The 15,912-nt window shown below is 48.7% G+C and overlaps 1 protein-coding gene across 1 annotated transcript; it reads right to left on the bottom strand.

The window, feature by feature from the left end:
• Window positions 1–3,604: 3,604 nt before the first annotated feature.
• Window positions 3,605–15,912, bottom strand: HMOX1 (heme oxygenase 1). The gene is given in 7 exon segments (XM_036761433.1): window positions 3,605–4,349; window positions 6,437–6,536; window positions 7,326–7,817; window positions 13,354–13,474; window positions 15,606–15,824; window positions 15,826–15,893; window positions 15,895–15,912. Coding segments are annotated over 7 exon segments (1,146 nt in total). The 3' UTR covers window positions 3,605–4,221.

Here is a 15,912-nt window from a genome sequence, read left to right as displayed (position 1 = left end):
CGCCGGCGCGGGGAGCCACCCCATTGGCTCCCGCTGGAGCAGCGAGCCTCGCCATTGGCCAGTAAGTGCATCCGGGCTTTCGGGCCCCGCCCTCTGGCCCGCGCAGGCGCAGCCCGGGCTAGGGGAAGCTCATTGGCCCGCGCCGGTCTGACGTCACGACCGCGCCCCTCTCCGCCGGCCCCATTTTGTGGGCCCGGGAAAGTTTGGCGCGAAACTGCGGCGGCGGAGGGAGAGGTGCAGGCGTCTGAGAGGAAGCAGAAATGGAGGAGGGGGCGTGGCTCCGGGGCGTGGTCTGGGGCGGTGCGGGGGCGGGGCAACTGTCGAGAGAGTCTAGTGCTGGGGAGGAGGAGGGTTTGGGGAGGCAGCCGGGCCCTGGGTCCCCTCCCATGGCCCGGGAACCGCATCCTGTTAACCCAAAGTCCGGAAGCTACCCCTTTGGAGGGTCCTAATCATAATTAACATTAATGATGATGATAATAATCATAATAGCTAATTTATCCAGCGCTTTGGGGTTCTGTCCCTGCATTATCTTTGTAATGTTACAGATTGCGTCGTATCGATCACTATTATGTATTACTAGCATTGGACAACTGTCCACATATTGCCTTTATACTGTGACACATTGCACTGTCTGTCAATATCACATATTAGAGTTTAATAACTGTCCACAGACTATCTTTGTAATGACAGCATGTAATGACTGTGCATCATATCTACGTTACAGTATTGAATAACTCTATCCATGTATTGTCTTCATTGGGTCATGGAAGAGAGACCTTCGCTTGGGGAAACTGAGGCCTGGGGAGGCTGGGTGGCCAAGGCTACACAGAGAGCATGTGGCAGAAGCAGAATTTGAGTTAGTCTTCGCTCTAGAGCTGGAAGGGATTGCTGAGGCCCCTGGTCCAACCCCCTCTTGTTAGGGTTAAGGTCACTGAGACTCTTACTTGGTGAATCAGAGGCAGGATCCTAACTCAAGTCTGGTATTCATTCCACTGGACAAAATGAGGCTCCTTTAGCCAGGCTGAAACTTTCCATCTGGCCCCTTTTACCAGGGGTATGTGGGGGGCGGGGGGGGCAGGGGGTGTTCATGCTCTGAAGACCCCTTCAGTCCTGAGCAAGGTTGGTGATTTAGAGGACTGTAACCAACAGGCAATCACTGTGAGGCCAAGATCCGCCTGGTCATTTCTCTCTTCTCCCCACTTCCATCAGGTAAAGGGAAAACTGCTTCCTTCCCCCTTAGATTTCTCTTCCCCCTTGGGTGCATTGGGTGATGTGACCTCCCTGTCCCTCCCTTCATACTGGAGGCTGGTCATTTTGCTGAGGTCCCCAATTCAGAGCCACCTTACTCTGGTTACCACTAACCTGGTAACCAGGTTGTTTTCTAGCCTGGAATGAAGAGATTCCAGGTCGAGTGGTCATCTTCCTCTCTGCTATTTTAGAAACTTTTTAAAAAAATAACTCATAACCATGAGCTCTTGTTTTTTGTTTTCTCACCTGAAGCTCTCTAGGTCAAGATGAAATCCTGACCATCAGGACAGGGTTCTAATCCTCTGGCCTCTTTTTAGTTCTTTGTATTTCTGTTTGCCTCCTATCCCCACCCCACCATCCCCAGTTGGAGAACTAACATACAGATGTGCCTCACAAAGCAGTTATCATGGATCATGGATCATGGTCAAAGGAAAACACTTTCAAAAACACAAATTCCACCTATCCTAGTGGAGCTGTCCCCCTCAGAGCTCCCCTCCATCTGTATCTCTCCCAAACCAAAATTCCAATGCTCTCCCATTCTTTGCTCAGGATATTGCCGTCTTGCTCAGTGCCTCTCATCAAGGTCTCTGCCCGGGTCCACTCTTTAGGGAAAGTGCCTCTCTGGATCACAAACCCCAAACTGACCTTCCAGATCCGGTTACCGAACCACAGAACGTTAAAGCGGGAACAAAACACCCATGTGGGATTTGGAAATGGACATACTAAAAAGACACCAGCCAGTATCTTAGAGCAGTTCAAGGTTTTAACACTAGGAGGAAATCAGAGGTTGTGTATTCAATGTGAAGATGTTTATTAAATGCTTACTAGTTGTGTGACCCTGGACAAGTCACCTGACCTCTCCTTGCCTCAGTTTCCTTACTTGTCAAGTGGGGGGTAATAAAAGCACCGACCTCAAGGGTTGTCGTGAAGATCTAATGAGGTAATATATAAAGTAATTTAGAAGTGCTAGCTATCATGGCGAATATTATTAGGGTGAGCCTTGGGCCAGTGAATTATAGGGTTTAGAGCAGAAAAGGACCTCTCACATTATAGAAGAGGAAATGGAAGGCCAGGAGACTGAGTCACCCAAGGTCACCCAGGGAGTGTCAGGTCATCACAGGGTTGTACAATCAGTTGGAAAGGACCTTATAAAATAAAGATCATTTGGATGCAATGAGTATTTTATGGACAAGGAAACAGAGGTTTTTATTTTAGCCAATCAAAAAGCATTTATTAAGCACCTTCTGTCGGCCTGGCTCTGTAGATATGGATGGGCAGTGGGGACTCAGATACAAAAGCAAGAAATCCACTGCCCTCCAAGACGTCACCTCCAACTTAACCAAGTCTACATATTATGAAGCAAGAGAGCTGGAATTCAAACTCAGGTTTTGTGCCTCCCAATCCTCACATTCTTTCTACTACTCCCCGCTGTTTGCTAATGTGTGTTTAAGCAGATACTGAATTAAATACCAAGATACACACACAGACACAGACACAGCACACACACACAGACACACAGACACACAGACACACAGACACAGACACAGACACACACAGACACACACACACACACACACACACACACACATACACGATGGCGCTTAGTTTTGTCTGTGGCTCACTGCTGTGATCTCAGCCTGTTCTGTTGCTTACAAGCCAGAATCTAAGAGCTGGGCAGGTTTGAGGGCTAGTGTCTGTGGTCAGGGCTGGAGCCGAGGAGTCTGGGCGGCTCACTTCCCAGCTTTGCGAGCAGCACATGTGACATTCTCTTCTGCTGTGGTCTGATGGGGCTAGCCCCCAGGGACCCCTCTGTCCAGGGAGGAGGAGCCTTGGTTACCAAGTCACTGAGCCTTGTGGATGTGTCCAGAGCAAACTTCTTGGTCTGGATGAATTATAAGGATATGTTCAACAAATGTCTGTTAATGAGATATATAGATGGTCCTCACGGTTAGATGGAAGGACCTCAGAGATCAGCTGGTCTAACCTTCTCATTTAACAGATAGGTAAATTGAGGCTGGAGTAGGGGGAGAGTGACTCGGGGTTTGTGTCTGTGGTTAAGTCTGGACAGTTCCTTTCTCTCTCTGGGCCTCATCTGTAGGAAAATAAAAAAAGGGTCTGATCTATGATCCCAGGTCCCTTCCCTTTGGGCCTCAGTTTTCTCATCTGCAGAGTGAAGTGGTTGGCCCAGAACCCCTCTGCAGTTCCCTCCATCTACGAAGGTGTGCTTATGTGACTTAGGACCCAGCGCTTGGCCCAGCCTCTTGGAATTGGCACCACAGTCCTCAGGGCTGAAGAGGACACTGGAATTTGACCCTTCCCCAAGGCATGTGTACAATAAAGCAAACTTCCAGGGGAATCAGAAGTTAAGACAACACTGTTTATTGAAAGTTTATAAAGACAGGCTCAAGGACATTGGAACCATTATTTAAAAACACACACACACACACACACCCAAGAAAATGAGGCAAAACACCTCCCCACCCTGACCCTGGGCAAAACAAACAAAAAAAAAGCCCAAACATTGAAAACCAGACCAGATAAAATGCTACATAAAACTGGCTTCTAACAAGACACAACATTCTGAAATGCAAAAGCAAAAACCAGTCTAGAGGCCAAAGGGAAAGTGGTCACTCCTGGGTCAAACAGGGATGCTGGAGGGGGGGACCAGGAGCTGGGTTCGGCAGGTCATTTCTCAGGGCTGGAAGTTTAGTCTCTTCAGGGGGTTCTTGGTAGGAGATGGGAGAGTGCTACATCTGTGGGCGGCCACTGAGGCCCCCTTAAAAGTTCAGGTTCCTCAGGCCAGAAGTGCTTTGGGTCAGTGTGGGGCTCCTCGCTGTCTTTTCCAGTGAAGGGGAACCTGACCCACAGTGACCTGAGAAGGCCCATCGAGTGAATTTTCGTGGACTGGAAGCAGTCTGTAGGCTCAGTAGGGGAGGCCCCGCAGGTCACCCCAAAGTGTCTTTTCTGTTTCATTCACATGGCATAGAAGCCCACAGCAACAGTGGCTATGATGGAGAGGGTAAGGATCCAACGGAGGAGGGGCGAGTGGGACAGGAGACTTTGCTGGGGTTTTGGGGCAGTGGTCTCTGTGGAAGTCGGGCCTAGGAGAGAAAAAATCTTAGAATGAGGTCATCAAACCCAACATGGCACCCAGAAGTCCTCTGGCCTCTGTTTTATGAATCAGGACTGAACTACCCTGGGGAAATTGGCAAGCAGGTGCTAGAGGGTCGGATCCACATGCCTCAGTGGGGCAGATGGTCAGTCAACAAGCACTTAAGTGTTTACTTGGTGTCAGGCACAGAGAACACAAAGGAAAACAAAGACGGCCTTGAAGGCCCTTCCATTCCAATGGAGGTGACAACACGGAAGTAACCACAAGACAGAGAATCTGAGGAAGGTCCTCAGAGAGAAGCCCAAGTCTAGGGCTCTACAAAGCCTGAAGGGTCCTCGGGAGCCATCAACTCCTTCATTTTACAGATGGGGAAACTGAGGCCCAGGGAAATTAAATGACTTGCTCACAATCACAAAGGTAGTTAAGTCTCATAGGTAGGATTTGAACCCAGGTCCTTTGGATCTAGAGTTAGGGCTCTATCCACTCCACCACACTGTCTCTAACTATAGGGCTTTTCTTTTCTAACTAGTACACTGCTTCTCTCAAGTGACAATTGTATACCCAGGGAAAGGTAGCTCTGAAGGGGGCAGAATCAACCAGCACCTCTGGGGCACCCTTGATGACGAAGCCTTCTGACACCTCCTCAGCCACTGTTTCTTCCTCTGGGCCCTAGAGGCCCCCCTGGGGCCAATCCCCAAAGCCTCTCTGGCTGAGGTCTCATCACACAATACACAGCCAAGACGTAAATTGGGCAGGACAGCGAGAGTCACAGTCAGAGGAAGAGGGTGATGGGAAGGGAAAAAACATGTGGCCCCAAGAGCAAAAAGTGTACCAAGCTCACAAAAGACAGTCAGTGATGCGGCTGGGAAGCTGGGGGAATAGGGAGGTCACAGGACTGACGGATGGAAGGGACTTTGGAAGTCAGATACCAACTAGTTGATAATATAACATAATACCATATCATACCATATAAGCAGGGGTGGGGAGGAGGCCACATGTAGGCCTCTAGGTCCTCAAGCTCAGCCCTTGGACTGAATCCAAAGGTCATAAAACAAATCCCCTTAATAAAAGGATTTGTTCTGTCAAACTTGGGACTCAGTCAAAAGGGGGCACCCAAGGACCTAGAAGGCCACACCCAAGCCTCAGAGGTCAGGTGGAGCTCTAGAGTTATGATTCTAATTTAAGGAAAAGTAGTAAAGCCTAGAGGGCCTCACTAACTTCCCAAGGTCATGAAGAAAAGAGGCAGACATTTCTGAGTGTAAGCTCCTTGAGGGCAAGGATCGTCTTTGATCTCTTTTTTAACACTGGCACATAGTAGGTACTTAATAATTGTTCACTGATCGGATCGATTACTGGGTGGCTTTCGGTCCAGGACTGGTTCAGGTTGCTAAAATGGGAAATCTCAGCCACAGAAACATGAATCACTGACGTGTATGAGCCCTCTCTGCTCTTTGGATCCCTGACTCCGATGCCTGACTTTTGACTGAGTAGATGCTGATGAAATCTCAGATTCTCAAGGTAGAAGGACCCCTTTGAAGGCCACCCCCTATCCAAACCCGAATCATCTTGACAACATCCCCAACAGGTGGTCATCCAGCCTCAGCATAATGGGAAAGGCCTCGAGTAATAGGAAACCCCAAATTGTCAAGGGGGGCCCATTCCATTGAGGAATAGCTCAGACTGTTAAAATAACAATATATCCTCACAACAACCCTACAGGATAGGTATTATTATTCTTGTTTTACAGTTGAGGAAACTGAGGCAAACTGGGTTATGTGACTTGCCCAGGATAAGTCAGTATCTGAGGCTAGATTTGAACTCAGGTCTTCCTGACTCCAGGCCCAGCGCTGTCCACTGAGACACCGTTGGAAATTTCGCCTTATCTGAAGGAGAAATCTGCCTCCCGCTGCTTCCAGGTCCATCTTCTGAGGCCAAGCAGATCAAGTGTAACATTAAGGGAATATTCATTCTTGCTGGCCCAGCACCCTGAGACACCCATTTACCAGCTCTGCTTAGGAAGCTTGGTGGATAATGAGGAAACTAGCTAGAGGAGGACCCTGGTCTCTAAGGTCTCACCTTGTTCTTTGTGGCCGGCTCTTTTTCGAAGCTCCTGCTTCCCAGAAATGTTTCTGTTCTCCTGGTTCTTGGACAACAACTCCTGCAGCTCCTCAAACATCTAAGGCCCAAAGGAGACATGAATCAGAAGGTGCTCGAGCAAGATGGCCCCATGAGCCAAAGGAGAGACCGTCCTTCTGGGTCTCTTACCCCAAAATGGGCTTTCCTTAGCCCCATCCCACATTTTAGTCTTAAGAACCACCCTCCTCCCCCACCTTGCCTGTGCTTCTCTTTCTCCGGAAATGAATCTAATGTGGGAGTGGAGACTGGACCAGTCATCCCTTCCTTTGGGTCAGAGGCAAGGGCGGGAATATAGTGAGAACTTTTAGTAAGAGTGAGGAAGGCTCTCCATGGCCCAATTTATGGGTGGACCTGGGTGAGAGCCACATGAGATAGATGAGTCACCATCTGTATCAGGGGAGGGAATGCCCATGCTAGTGAGATCACAGAGCCATTGTAATATTGTCTAGAGATAAGAAGACTCTTAGAACATTGAATCTTGGAAGGGCCTTAGAGGCTGAATCTGAGCTGGCACTCAGCCCGTGCTTCACCTCCCATTCAATAGTACCATCTTGCCATCCACCCATCTCCCTACCCAGGCTAGCCCCTTCTGTACCAGGCCTTCAGAATCCATGTCTATGGCCTCTAGGAATGTTAATACACATTTCTGGAAGACACTGCCTTGATTGGTGAGTGAGCCAAGTCAACAAGCATTTATTAAGTGCCTACAGTTCGACAAGTACTATGACTTCAAGAGAGTGGCTCCAAGTTCACCTCACCTCCCTTATTTTAGCCAGCTCCAGCCCAGACAGACTTGCTGTGCAGGCTCTGCAGGACGGGGTTGGCTTACCTGGATGTTCAAGAGGAAGGATGTCTGTGCCTCCTCTACCACCTTCTTCTTGGTGTCTGGGCTCATCTCGATGGTGTTCATTCGGGAACGGTAAAGCTGCTTGAATTTGGTGGCATTGGTAATGGCTGGGAAATCGAAGAAGGCCACCCCTTCCCCTGTGCTGGGGAGCTGTAGGGACTTCTGGGCAATCTTCTTAAGGATCTGACCCCCAGAGAGATCCCCCAGGTAACGTGTGTAGGCGTGGGCCACCAGCAGCTCGGGCTCAGTGTGGCCCAGGTCATGAAACCGATTCACATACTTCTCTGTGGCTGCCGTGTATGGGATGTTCTCCCTCCACTGGGGGCCGTACCAGAACTCCATGTCCTTCTCCAGGGCAGGTATGCGGTTCAACTCCTCAGGGAAGTAGATAGGGGTGATGGCAGGGTGGGTCTTGTTGCGCTCCAGCTCCTCTTCCAAGGCCAAGTAGATGTGATACAGGGAAGACATCATCATCTGAAACCAAGCAGTAATCATTAACATGTGTCTGAGCCAGCCAACAGGAGAGGAGAGTCAACCAATCAATCAACATTCATTATGTGCCTACTGTGTACTGAGCACTGGGGATATAAAAGGCTCCTCAAGGAGCTTCTGCTCTAATAGAGGAGACAGGAGACAACAAGCAAACAAATACAAAGCACTCTACAGACAGGATAAACAGGAAATGGAAAACACTAAAGAATTAAGAGGGGTTCAGGAAGGCTTCCAGTCAAAGAAGGGTCCACACGGCAGCCTAGGTCTACAGGTTCCTGAGCTCCACTTCTGTGGCCTTCCCTGTTCTAGGCACTGTAGGAAGAGACCAGAGGAATAGAGACCCAGTGCCTCTCCCCAAGGAGCTTACACTCCAGGTAAGGAGATGAGACAACAAGCAGCAAGTGTCCTGGCCTAATGGAGACACCATAAAATCTGCAGTCAGGAACTGGGCTCTGCTTGCCTCTGTGTGACCAGGAGTGAGTCATTTAACCTTTCTGAAAAAAGACCCTGGTCAGAAATGAAGCTCCCTGCCATTTACTGGGCTGTGTGACCTTGAAGAAGACCCTTTATTTCTCATCTGTAAAAAGAGGACTCAAATGGCCACTAAGGTCCCTTCTAGGCAGAGTGGCTGCAGAGCTAGCCTTCGAGTCAGGAGGCCCAGGTTCCAGGTCCACTTCTGACATGGACTGGCTCTTCGACTCTCCCTGTGACCTTTCACTCCTCCGGGCCTTGGTTTCCCACTCTGTAAAATGAATGGATTGCACCAGATTCCTCTAAGGCCCCTTCTGGCTCTGCTCTAACATTTGTCTTTGGGGTTGGGGGGCAGAAGGACACTGTGAGTGAAAATGAGGACATGGATTCAAATAAGTGTGGTAAGAGGGAAGGCTGTGGATCTTGGCTGGGACCCCATTACAAAAGAATTTGAAGAACCCCAGAACCTCCGGGCTAGAGTGGTGGGAGATGGAACCTCAGAAACCACCTAGTCCAATCTCTACCTGGGTAGGGATCCCCTATTCACCACCCTTTGCACGAAGACTTCGAGTGATGGGCAACTCACTACCGGTCAAGGCAGCCCACTCTTTAGGAACTTTTTCCTTATGAGTAAACCCCGCCCCCCACTTTTGCCCTTTGCTCCTAATTCTGCCCTCAGGGCCCACGTGGGCCAACTGCAAATTCCTGAGCAAGAGTGAGCACAATTTACCCAGTCGTTTGATGCTCTAGTTTTCTTCTCCTGGAGAATTACGAGGGCTGATTTTTACCTCACCCTTGGCACAAAGTGACTACGTTCATTTGATTCACTAACCAAAGCTAGGAGTTAGGTGGTGTAGATGCTGTGCCCATTTTACCGAGGCTCTGAGAGAGGAAATTGACTCTCCCATGATCATACATCAAAAAGGCAAAGCCCAAAGTTGAACCCTGGGTTCTTTCTACATCGCTGTCAAGGCCAGCTGTTTATCGACCTTGTTTTTCCTCCTTCGATGCTTACTCAGGACAACTTCCCTCATTTCTGTCATGTCCCAAGGGTGGGCGGGAGGAAGGTTTGGCTTGGTAGGTGATATGGTTTTATTAAGGGAAGCAACAACCGAGAAGAGCCATTGCCACCTGCCTTGTAGCTGTCCCCCAAGGACTGCTCTGCCCCCTCACCGTAAATGTCCTTCCCTTGCCCCACTCCCCAACACGATGCAGGCTCCCAGATAGCAGGGGCTGCCTAAATCTCTTTGTACACTCAGCACACAACTTGGCACACAGCACGGACCTAATAATAGATTTTTTTATTCAACTAGTCATTCATTAACTCCAGTCATCTGTTAGCCACTCGGGTGAAAAGTCAAGAGGGGAACAAAGTTGAAACTGATGACTTGAGGAGTCAGTATTTCTGTAAATACCAAGGAGGCAGCCTGCATGATAGAAAGCAGGGTTCAAATCCTCCCTCTGATGCTTATGCAACCCTGTGCAACATAATCTCACAGAGTTTCAGTTTCCTTATCTATAAAGTGAAGATGAGACTAACCAGGAGTACCTTAATTCACAAGACTTTGGTAAAGCTCTGATAATAGCCATTCAATCAATATGTGCTTATTAAGGGTCTATTGTGTGCAAAGTTCTGTCATACACATCTTAGATAAGACAGGGTTCCAGTCCTTATAATGCTTGCCCTGCTCTGTGACTCAGTTTCCCTATGTGTAAAAATGAGAGGGTGGACTAGAGGTCTAAGGTTGCGACCAGTTTTGAGGTCTGCTTTGCCACTTACTACCTGTGTGACTGTGGGCAGTTCACTTAAACTGAGCCTGTTTCCTCATCTGTAAAGCAAGGGGATTTCACCAGATGATCTCTAAGATGCCCCCGGCTTTTAAATCTTACGAATCTACTCCTTTCTAAGGTCCTTTTTAACTGTCCCACTGTATTATTCCATGAAATTTCCAGGGGAGTTAAAAAAGGCCCAAACAACAAAACACTGCATTTGGAGCCCTTCCCTTTGGTGTGGGGTAGTGGCTCTCTGGCCCCAGACTGAACTCAATGACCGAGGCAAAGTCCAAGCTGGAGGGGCCATCCATTCCAGCCGTAACTTAGCTGGGATAGAACAACTCCCTTTGGGCAAATATGAGCCTAGACAGATGGTTGGGTCCAGGCTAGTTCTCCCTTCCCTGCCTAAGGCAGTCAACAATTCAAGCCATAGCATTGATTAAGCACCTTCTGTATGTCAGACACTGTTCTGGGAATACAAATAAAAGCCCAAAGAGAAGAGCCCTCTTTCCAGAGTGGCAAAACCTCTCATGGGCAGAGTAAGGTGGTAACCAGGTACCTGGCAGCTCAGGGAGGGGGACAGATAGCTGGTCAAGTGCAAGGGAATGGGACAGAGTCTCACCCTATCATGGCCCTAAGTGATCAAGGCTTGCTGTCCCTTCCTCTCTCTGGGCTTTGGTTCGCCCCTCTTGGAACCTCAGACATGGTCAAATGTTTTAGTCCCCAGCCTAGACTAAACTAAGAACCTGCCCTGAGTTAGTTAATCATCACCCTCTCCCGTATAGCCTGCTAACATTTCTGGAGAGCTTTAAGGCTTAATGATAATTATTGCTAAGCATTTACATAGCTCTCTGATGCAAAACAACCCTGTAAGGCAGGTGGCTGTGTTGTACCCATTTTTCAGGTGGAAAAGCTTGAAGGTGGGAGAGGATGAGTGTTACGGTTAGCACCAGCATGAACTGAGGGTTCATGCTAGAGTGAGCCAGTGGCTGAGGCAGGTTGGGACTCCTGCCTCCAGGTCCAGCCTTCTCCCTATTACATCATGCAGCAAGCTGCCTCATCTGTGTATCATAGTTCAGCTTACAAGGCATTTTTCCCACCTCTGAGGGTGGCAATATTATTGCCCTTTTAACTGAGGCTCAGAGAGATTAAGGAGTCACCCAGGTAGTAAATAGCAGAGTCTTCTTTCCATAATAATAATTAATAATAATGGCAAACGTAGCTTACTTTTATATGGGCTCTAAAGTTTCAAAAGCAGAGGGTCACAGTTCTGGAGCTGGAAGGGACGCCTTGAAGGTCACCTAGTCTAACTCCCACATTTTACAGCCAGGGAAACTGAGAACCAAGGAGGCAAATTGACTTCCCCGAGTCACATGGAGATCGTTGTGCCTAGCATAGTGCCTGGCACATAGTAGGTATTCAAGAAATGTTTGTGGAGTAAAGTGTCAGAGTTGGTATTTGAACCCAGGGCCTTTCCCCTAGTCTCTGACAAAGAGGCGGCCCTCCTTGCCAAGGCCAGCTCCTCTACATGAGCCCTTGATCTCATCCTCTCCCATCTTCTCTGGCAGACTCCATCTTTACTCATTTGGAATCTTTAATTTTCCCCTGTCAGATAATCCCTGCCCTACTGTTTGCAAACATGTCCAAGTCTCCCACATCCTTTAGAAAACAAAACAAAACCAAGAAAATCAGCTTCACTAGGCCTTATGACACCATCAGAGTATTATCCTATATCTGTCCTCTCCTCCGCCAAACACCTTGAAAAAAGTTGTCTATACCTGCTCCCTTTGCTTCCTCTCTTCTCACCCTCTGCTCAGCCCTTTGCAATCTGGCTTCTGACCTCCTCCCTCAACTAAAACCACTTCCTCCAAAGTTAGCAATTATTTCGGGATGGCCAGATCTGACAGTCACTGCCCTCTCCCTTCTTTAATGTACACTGTAGACCAGCCTCTCCTCCCGGGACACTCTTCCCTCTGCGGTTTTGTGACCCCACTCTTTCCCTGGTCTTCTCCTGCCTGTTTGACTGCTCTTTTTAAGATCATCATCCACACCACCCTAACTGTGGGTGTTCCCCAAGTCTCTGTCCTAAGCTCTCTTTTTCTCTCTCAGTAAATGTATCCAATTCCTTGGGTTTAACTATCACCTCTCTGCCAAGGACTCCCAGCTCTATATATCTAGCCTCAGTCTCTCCCCTGAGACTCCCTCTTCAGTCTTGCACCACCATTGCCTATTAGCCATTCTAAACAGGATGTCTCTGAGTCATCTTAAATGCAACATGTACAAAACCGAACTCATTCTCTTTCCCCCTTCTCTCTTCCAGACTTCCTTATTTCTTTGAAAGGCGCCATGGTCCTTCCAGTCTCCCAGGATCATGCTAGAGTCCTCACTCATAATGTGTTGCAAAATCTTGTGGTTTCTACCTTTGTAACATTTCTCGTATTTGAACCCTTCTCTCAGCTCACACAGCCACCCCTTGGTTCAGGCTCTTACCACCACCTCCTGTTGAGATTATTTTAAATTTCCTGACCGAAGTGATCTTCCTTAAATGCAGATCTGACCATGCCATTTCTCTACTTAACCAACTCCAATGGCTCCCTATGCCTCTAAGATAAAAATTAAACTTCTATTTTTTATCTTTGAAAGCCTTATGCAGCCTGACCTCAATCTGTTGCTCCCCTTCCCTCTTCTTTGATCCAGTCAACTGGCCTTCTCTTTGTCCTTCCCCTTCAGTCACAACACTCCATCTCCAGTGCCTAATTGGTAATTAATAAATATTTCTAGATTGACTGACCGATTCTTTGTCTTTTCATCCCTAGTGTGTGGCACACAGTAGGTGATTAATTAATGTGTTGATTCATTAACTTATTCTTTATTTTTGCATCCACAGTGCCTGGCACACAGTAGGTGATTAATAAATGCTTGTTGATTGGCCTACTGATTCTTTGTCTGCATCCCCAATGCCTGGCATAGTACTTGGCACAAAGTAGGCAGTTAAAAAATGCTTGTTGATTCATCATCTTTGCATCCCCAGTGCCTAGCACAGAGTTGGCACTTGGCCCACACTGGTTGATTAAAGAAGTCACATAGCTGGTGAAGTGTCAGCCAGTTCATGTTACTCAGCCAGGCCTCAGTCATGTCTTAAATTACACCCAGACCTATATATATATATATATATATATAGTCAGACCTCACTGGCCCCATGTCCACACTTTGCTACACCCCCCATCCCTCACCAAGCCCCGGTCCCCTGTTAATACCAAGTGTCCCACCATACCTTGAAGCCTTCCTGGGGCACCTGCCCCTTCTGGAAACTCTTCAGGAATTCCACATTCTCAGCCTGGGTGTGAACCTCCTTTGTGGCTTCTTTCAGAGCCTCTGACAAATCTTGAGACATGCTGGGAAAGGAAGGCCAGGAATCACATTGTTACTGGGGCTCAGATGATGAACACCTACATTCTTCATGTGCTTCTCGTGTGAGGTGGCCTCCGACAGGCACCCATCATGCCTTCCAGGTGGCTGCCTGAAGGAAGGTGACCTCACCCGGGGCTCACACAATTAAACCACAGACAGAAGGATCATAGGACTTCCTATTGAATATTCATTTCTAAATACAATGTCATTTTTAAAAATGCTCATGCTCCCCAGAATGGAAGAAAATGTTTTTCTCTACATTGAAGAAAAAAAAGAGGAAGTTGGCCAAGTGAATAGAGAGCCCAAGCTGGGGTCAGGAGATCTGGGGTCAAGACCATCCCAAGAAGACAAGTAGAAGACCAAGTCAGAAGAAGGCCCAAGAACTTCTTGCTTACTGGCCATTTGATGAACAGATTATTCTTCTGAAGTATTCACATTCTCAAGAAATGGGTGAGGGGTGGGGGTGGGATTAATGATATCAGTCTCTTTTCCAGAATCCAGTAGAGAGATATAGCACAGGCTAGGGAAGGGGTGGGGAACCTGTGGGCTCCTGGGCTGGTGGATAAAGGTAGCCAGAAAGATGGAAAGACCTGGGGTCAAGTCCTGCCCAGGACACAGACTGGCTGGGTCCCTCCAGCTAAGTTGCTTAACCTCCCAGGGCCCCAGGCAACTGTCTCTAAGAAGCCAAGTTAGAGTCTAGGTATCAATGAGGGGGAGGGAGGGGGGGAGAGGGGTGAGAAAGAGGGGGAAGAGAGAGGGAGGGAGGGAGAGACAGAGAGACACATATTTAAATATTATGCTTTTTTATAATAGAGATTGATATAATACGTAATACAGATTGGTTAAATCAAATCAATTTAAGAGAAAGAAAAAAAGACTATTAAAATTAGCCATGGATGTCTCCTCTTCCTTAAACCTTCATAATCCCCTGTCTAGGCATCCAGGCCCCATCCCTTGCCTACTGAAGCCATAGCAATGAGCAAAATAACACTGGAACACAGATCTGGGTTCAAATCCTGACTCTGTTAATTACTTTGAGGCATTTCACTACTTCTGAGCATCTGATTGGGTAAAATGAGGGGAAGCTGGATCAGATGGTCTCTAGTCTATTCCATCCTATGAAGTGTTTTCCTGTCCAGAAGATGGGACGATACAAGACACTCAGAGGTGGAAGTGACTTGCCTGAAGTCACTCTGCTAGGAAATATTGGACAAGATTTGAACTCGGGGCCCAAGATAGGACCTATGGCCTGGAGGAGGTCCTGCCCCACAAGGTGGGCATCCCACAGACCAAGTTCCATCCTGGGAGTGCCAAACTGCCAATAAGGAGGAGGTGTTAGGCTTCTCTCTGCCTGGCTGCCCCTATCCTAAGGTAACTCAGGAGAGAGCTGTAGAACAAGGGTCATTTCTGGAGCTTCCCCCAAAAGCAGATAACCAGGATCTTTCGAGAAATCGATATGAAGTTTCTCCCACTGCACCGCACTGCCTACATTGTCCTATACTATGGATGGGGAAACTGAGGAAGCCTGGAATGCTGAAGTCAATCAAGTGCATGCCCATCTTTGGGTGCAAGGAGAATCCAACTGATGGAGACATGCTTTGAGAGTGCCCCACATCCCGCATCCCTCCCTACCATTCAAAACAGTTTAGTTTTCCCTCGAGGAACTGGGCATCACCTCCCACCATCATCAGGAAAAGGGGAACAGCTAAAGGACAGGGGGAGGTGGGTGGGTCCAGAACAACCCCCGGCTCCAGGAATCACAGAGTTAGAGTTGTAGATGTCATCGAGTCTCCCCCATCCACAATTTACATTTGAGGAAACTGTGGCCAGCAAGGGGGGAAGTAACAGTCCAAAGCCACACTGGGAATGACAGATTGGATTGTCCAGGTCTTTAGATTCCTCGTTTGACCCAAAGTGAGGCAGAGGGGAGAGAAAGCTGGGCGCCGGGCGGGGCACAGGAGTGGAAGAGAGCTCATCGCCTCCCACCCCCGTTTTACAGATTGGAAAACCGAGGCCCGGAAGGTGAGCAGCCTTCGCTAGCGCGCTCTCCCCTTACGTCCCGCTACCCCGCGGAGCTCGGACCCCGGCCCGGGCGGCCCCGCTTCCCTTCCTCACCTGTCGGGCTGTTCTGCCTTGACCACTTCAATCGCGATCTCCTCTTTCTTCGCTCGCCTGTCCCGGCTCCTGTCTGCGCTTCCCTTGGTCCGGTCCGTAGTGCCCAAAGCCGCTCGCGCTGCTCTCTCCAAAGTTCTGGGAGCGCAGTGGACTGAGTTCGTTCTGGCCACTGCCAGGAGGCCAGCTTTAATACTCTGTGGGGGTGTGGGAGGGAGGGGGAGTGTCACGTGAGAAATAGCTGGTGCTTGGGCTAAGCCCTCCCCTCTGGCTGATTGCAACACCGCCTCTCCGGGACCAGTGCAAACAT

The sequence above is a fragment of the Trichosurus vulpecula genome, chromosome 5 (genome assembly GCF_011100635.1).
Source record: "Trichosurus vulpecula isolate mTriVul1 chromosome 5, mTriVul1.pri, whole genome shotgun sequence".
NCBI lineage: Eukaryota > Metazoa > Chordata > Mammalia > Diprotodontia > Phalangeridae > Trichosurus > Trichosurus vulpecula.
Note: the sequence above shows the minus strand (reverse complement) of the source record. Positions and strands in the feature narration are given on the sequence as shown.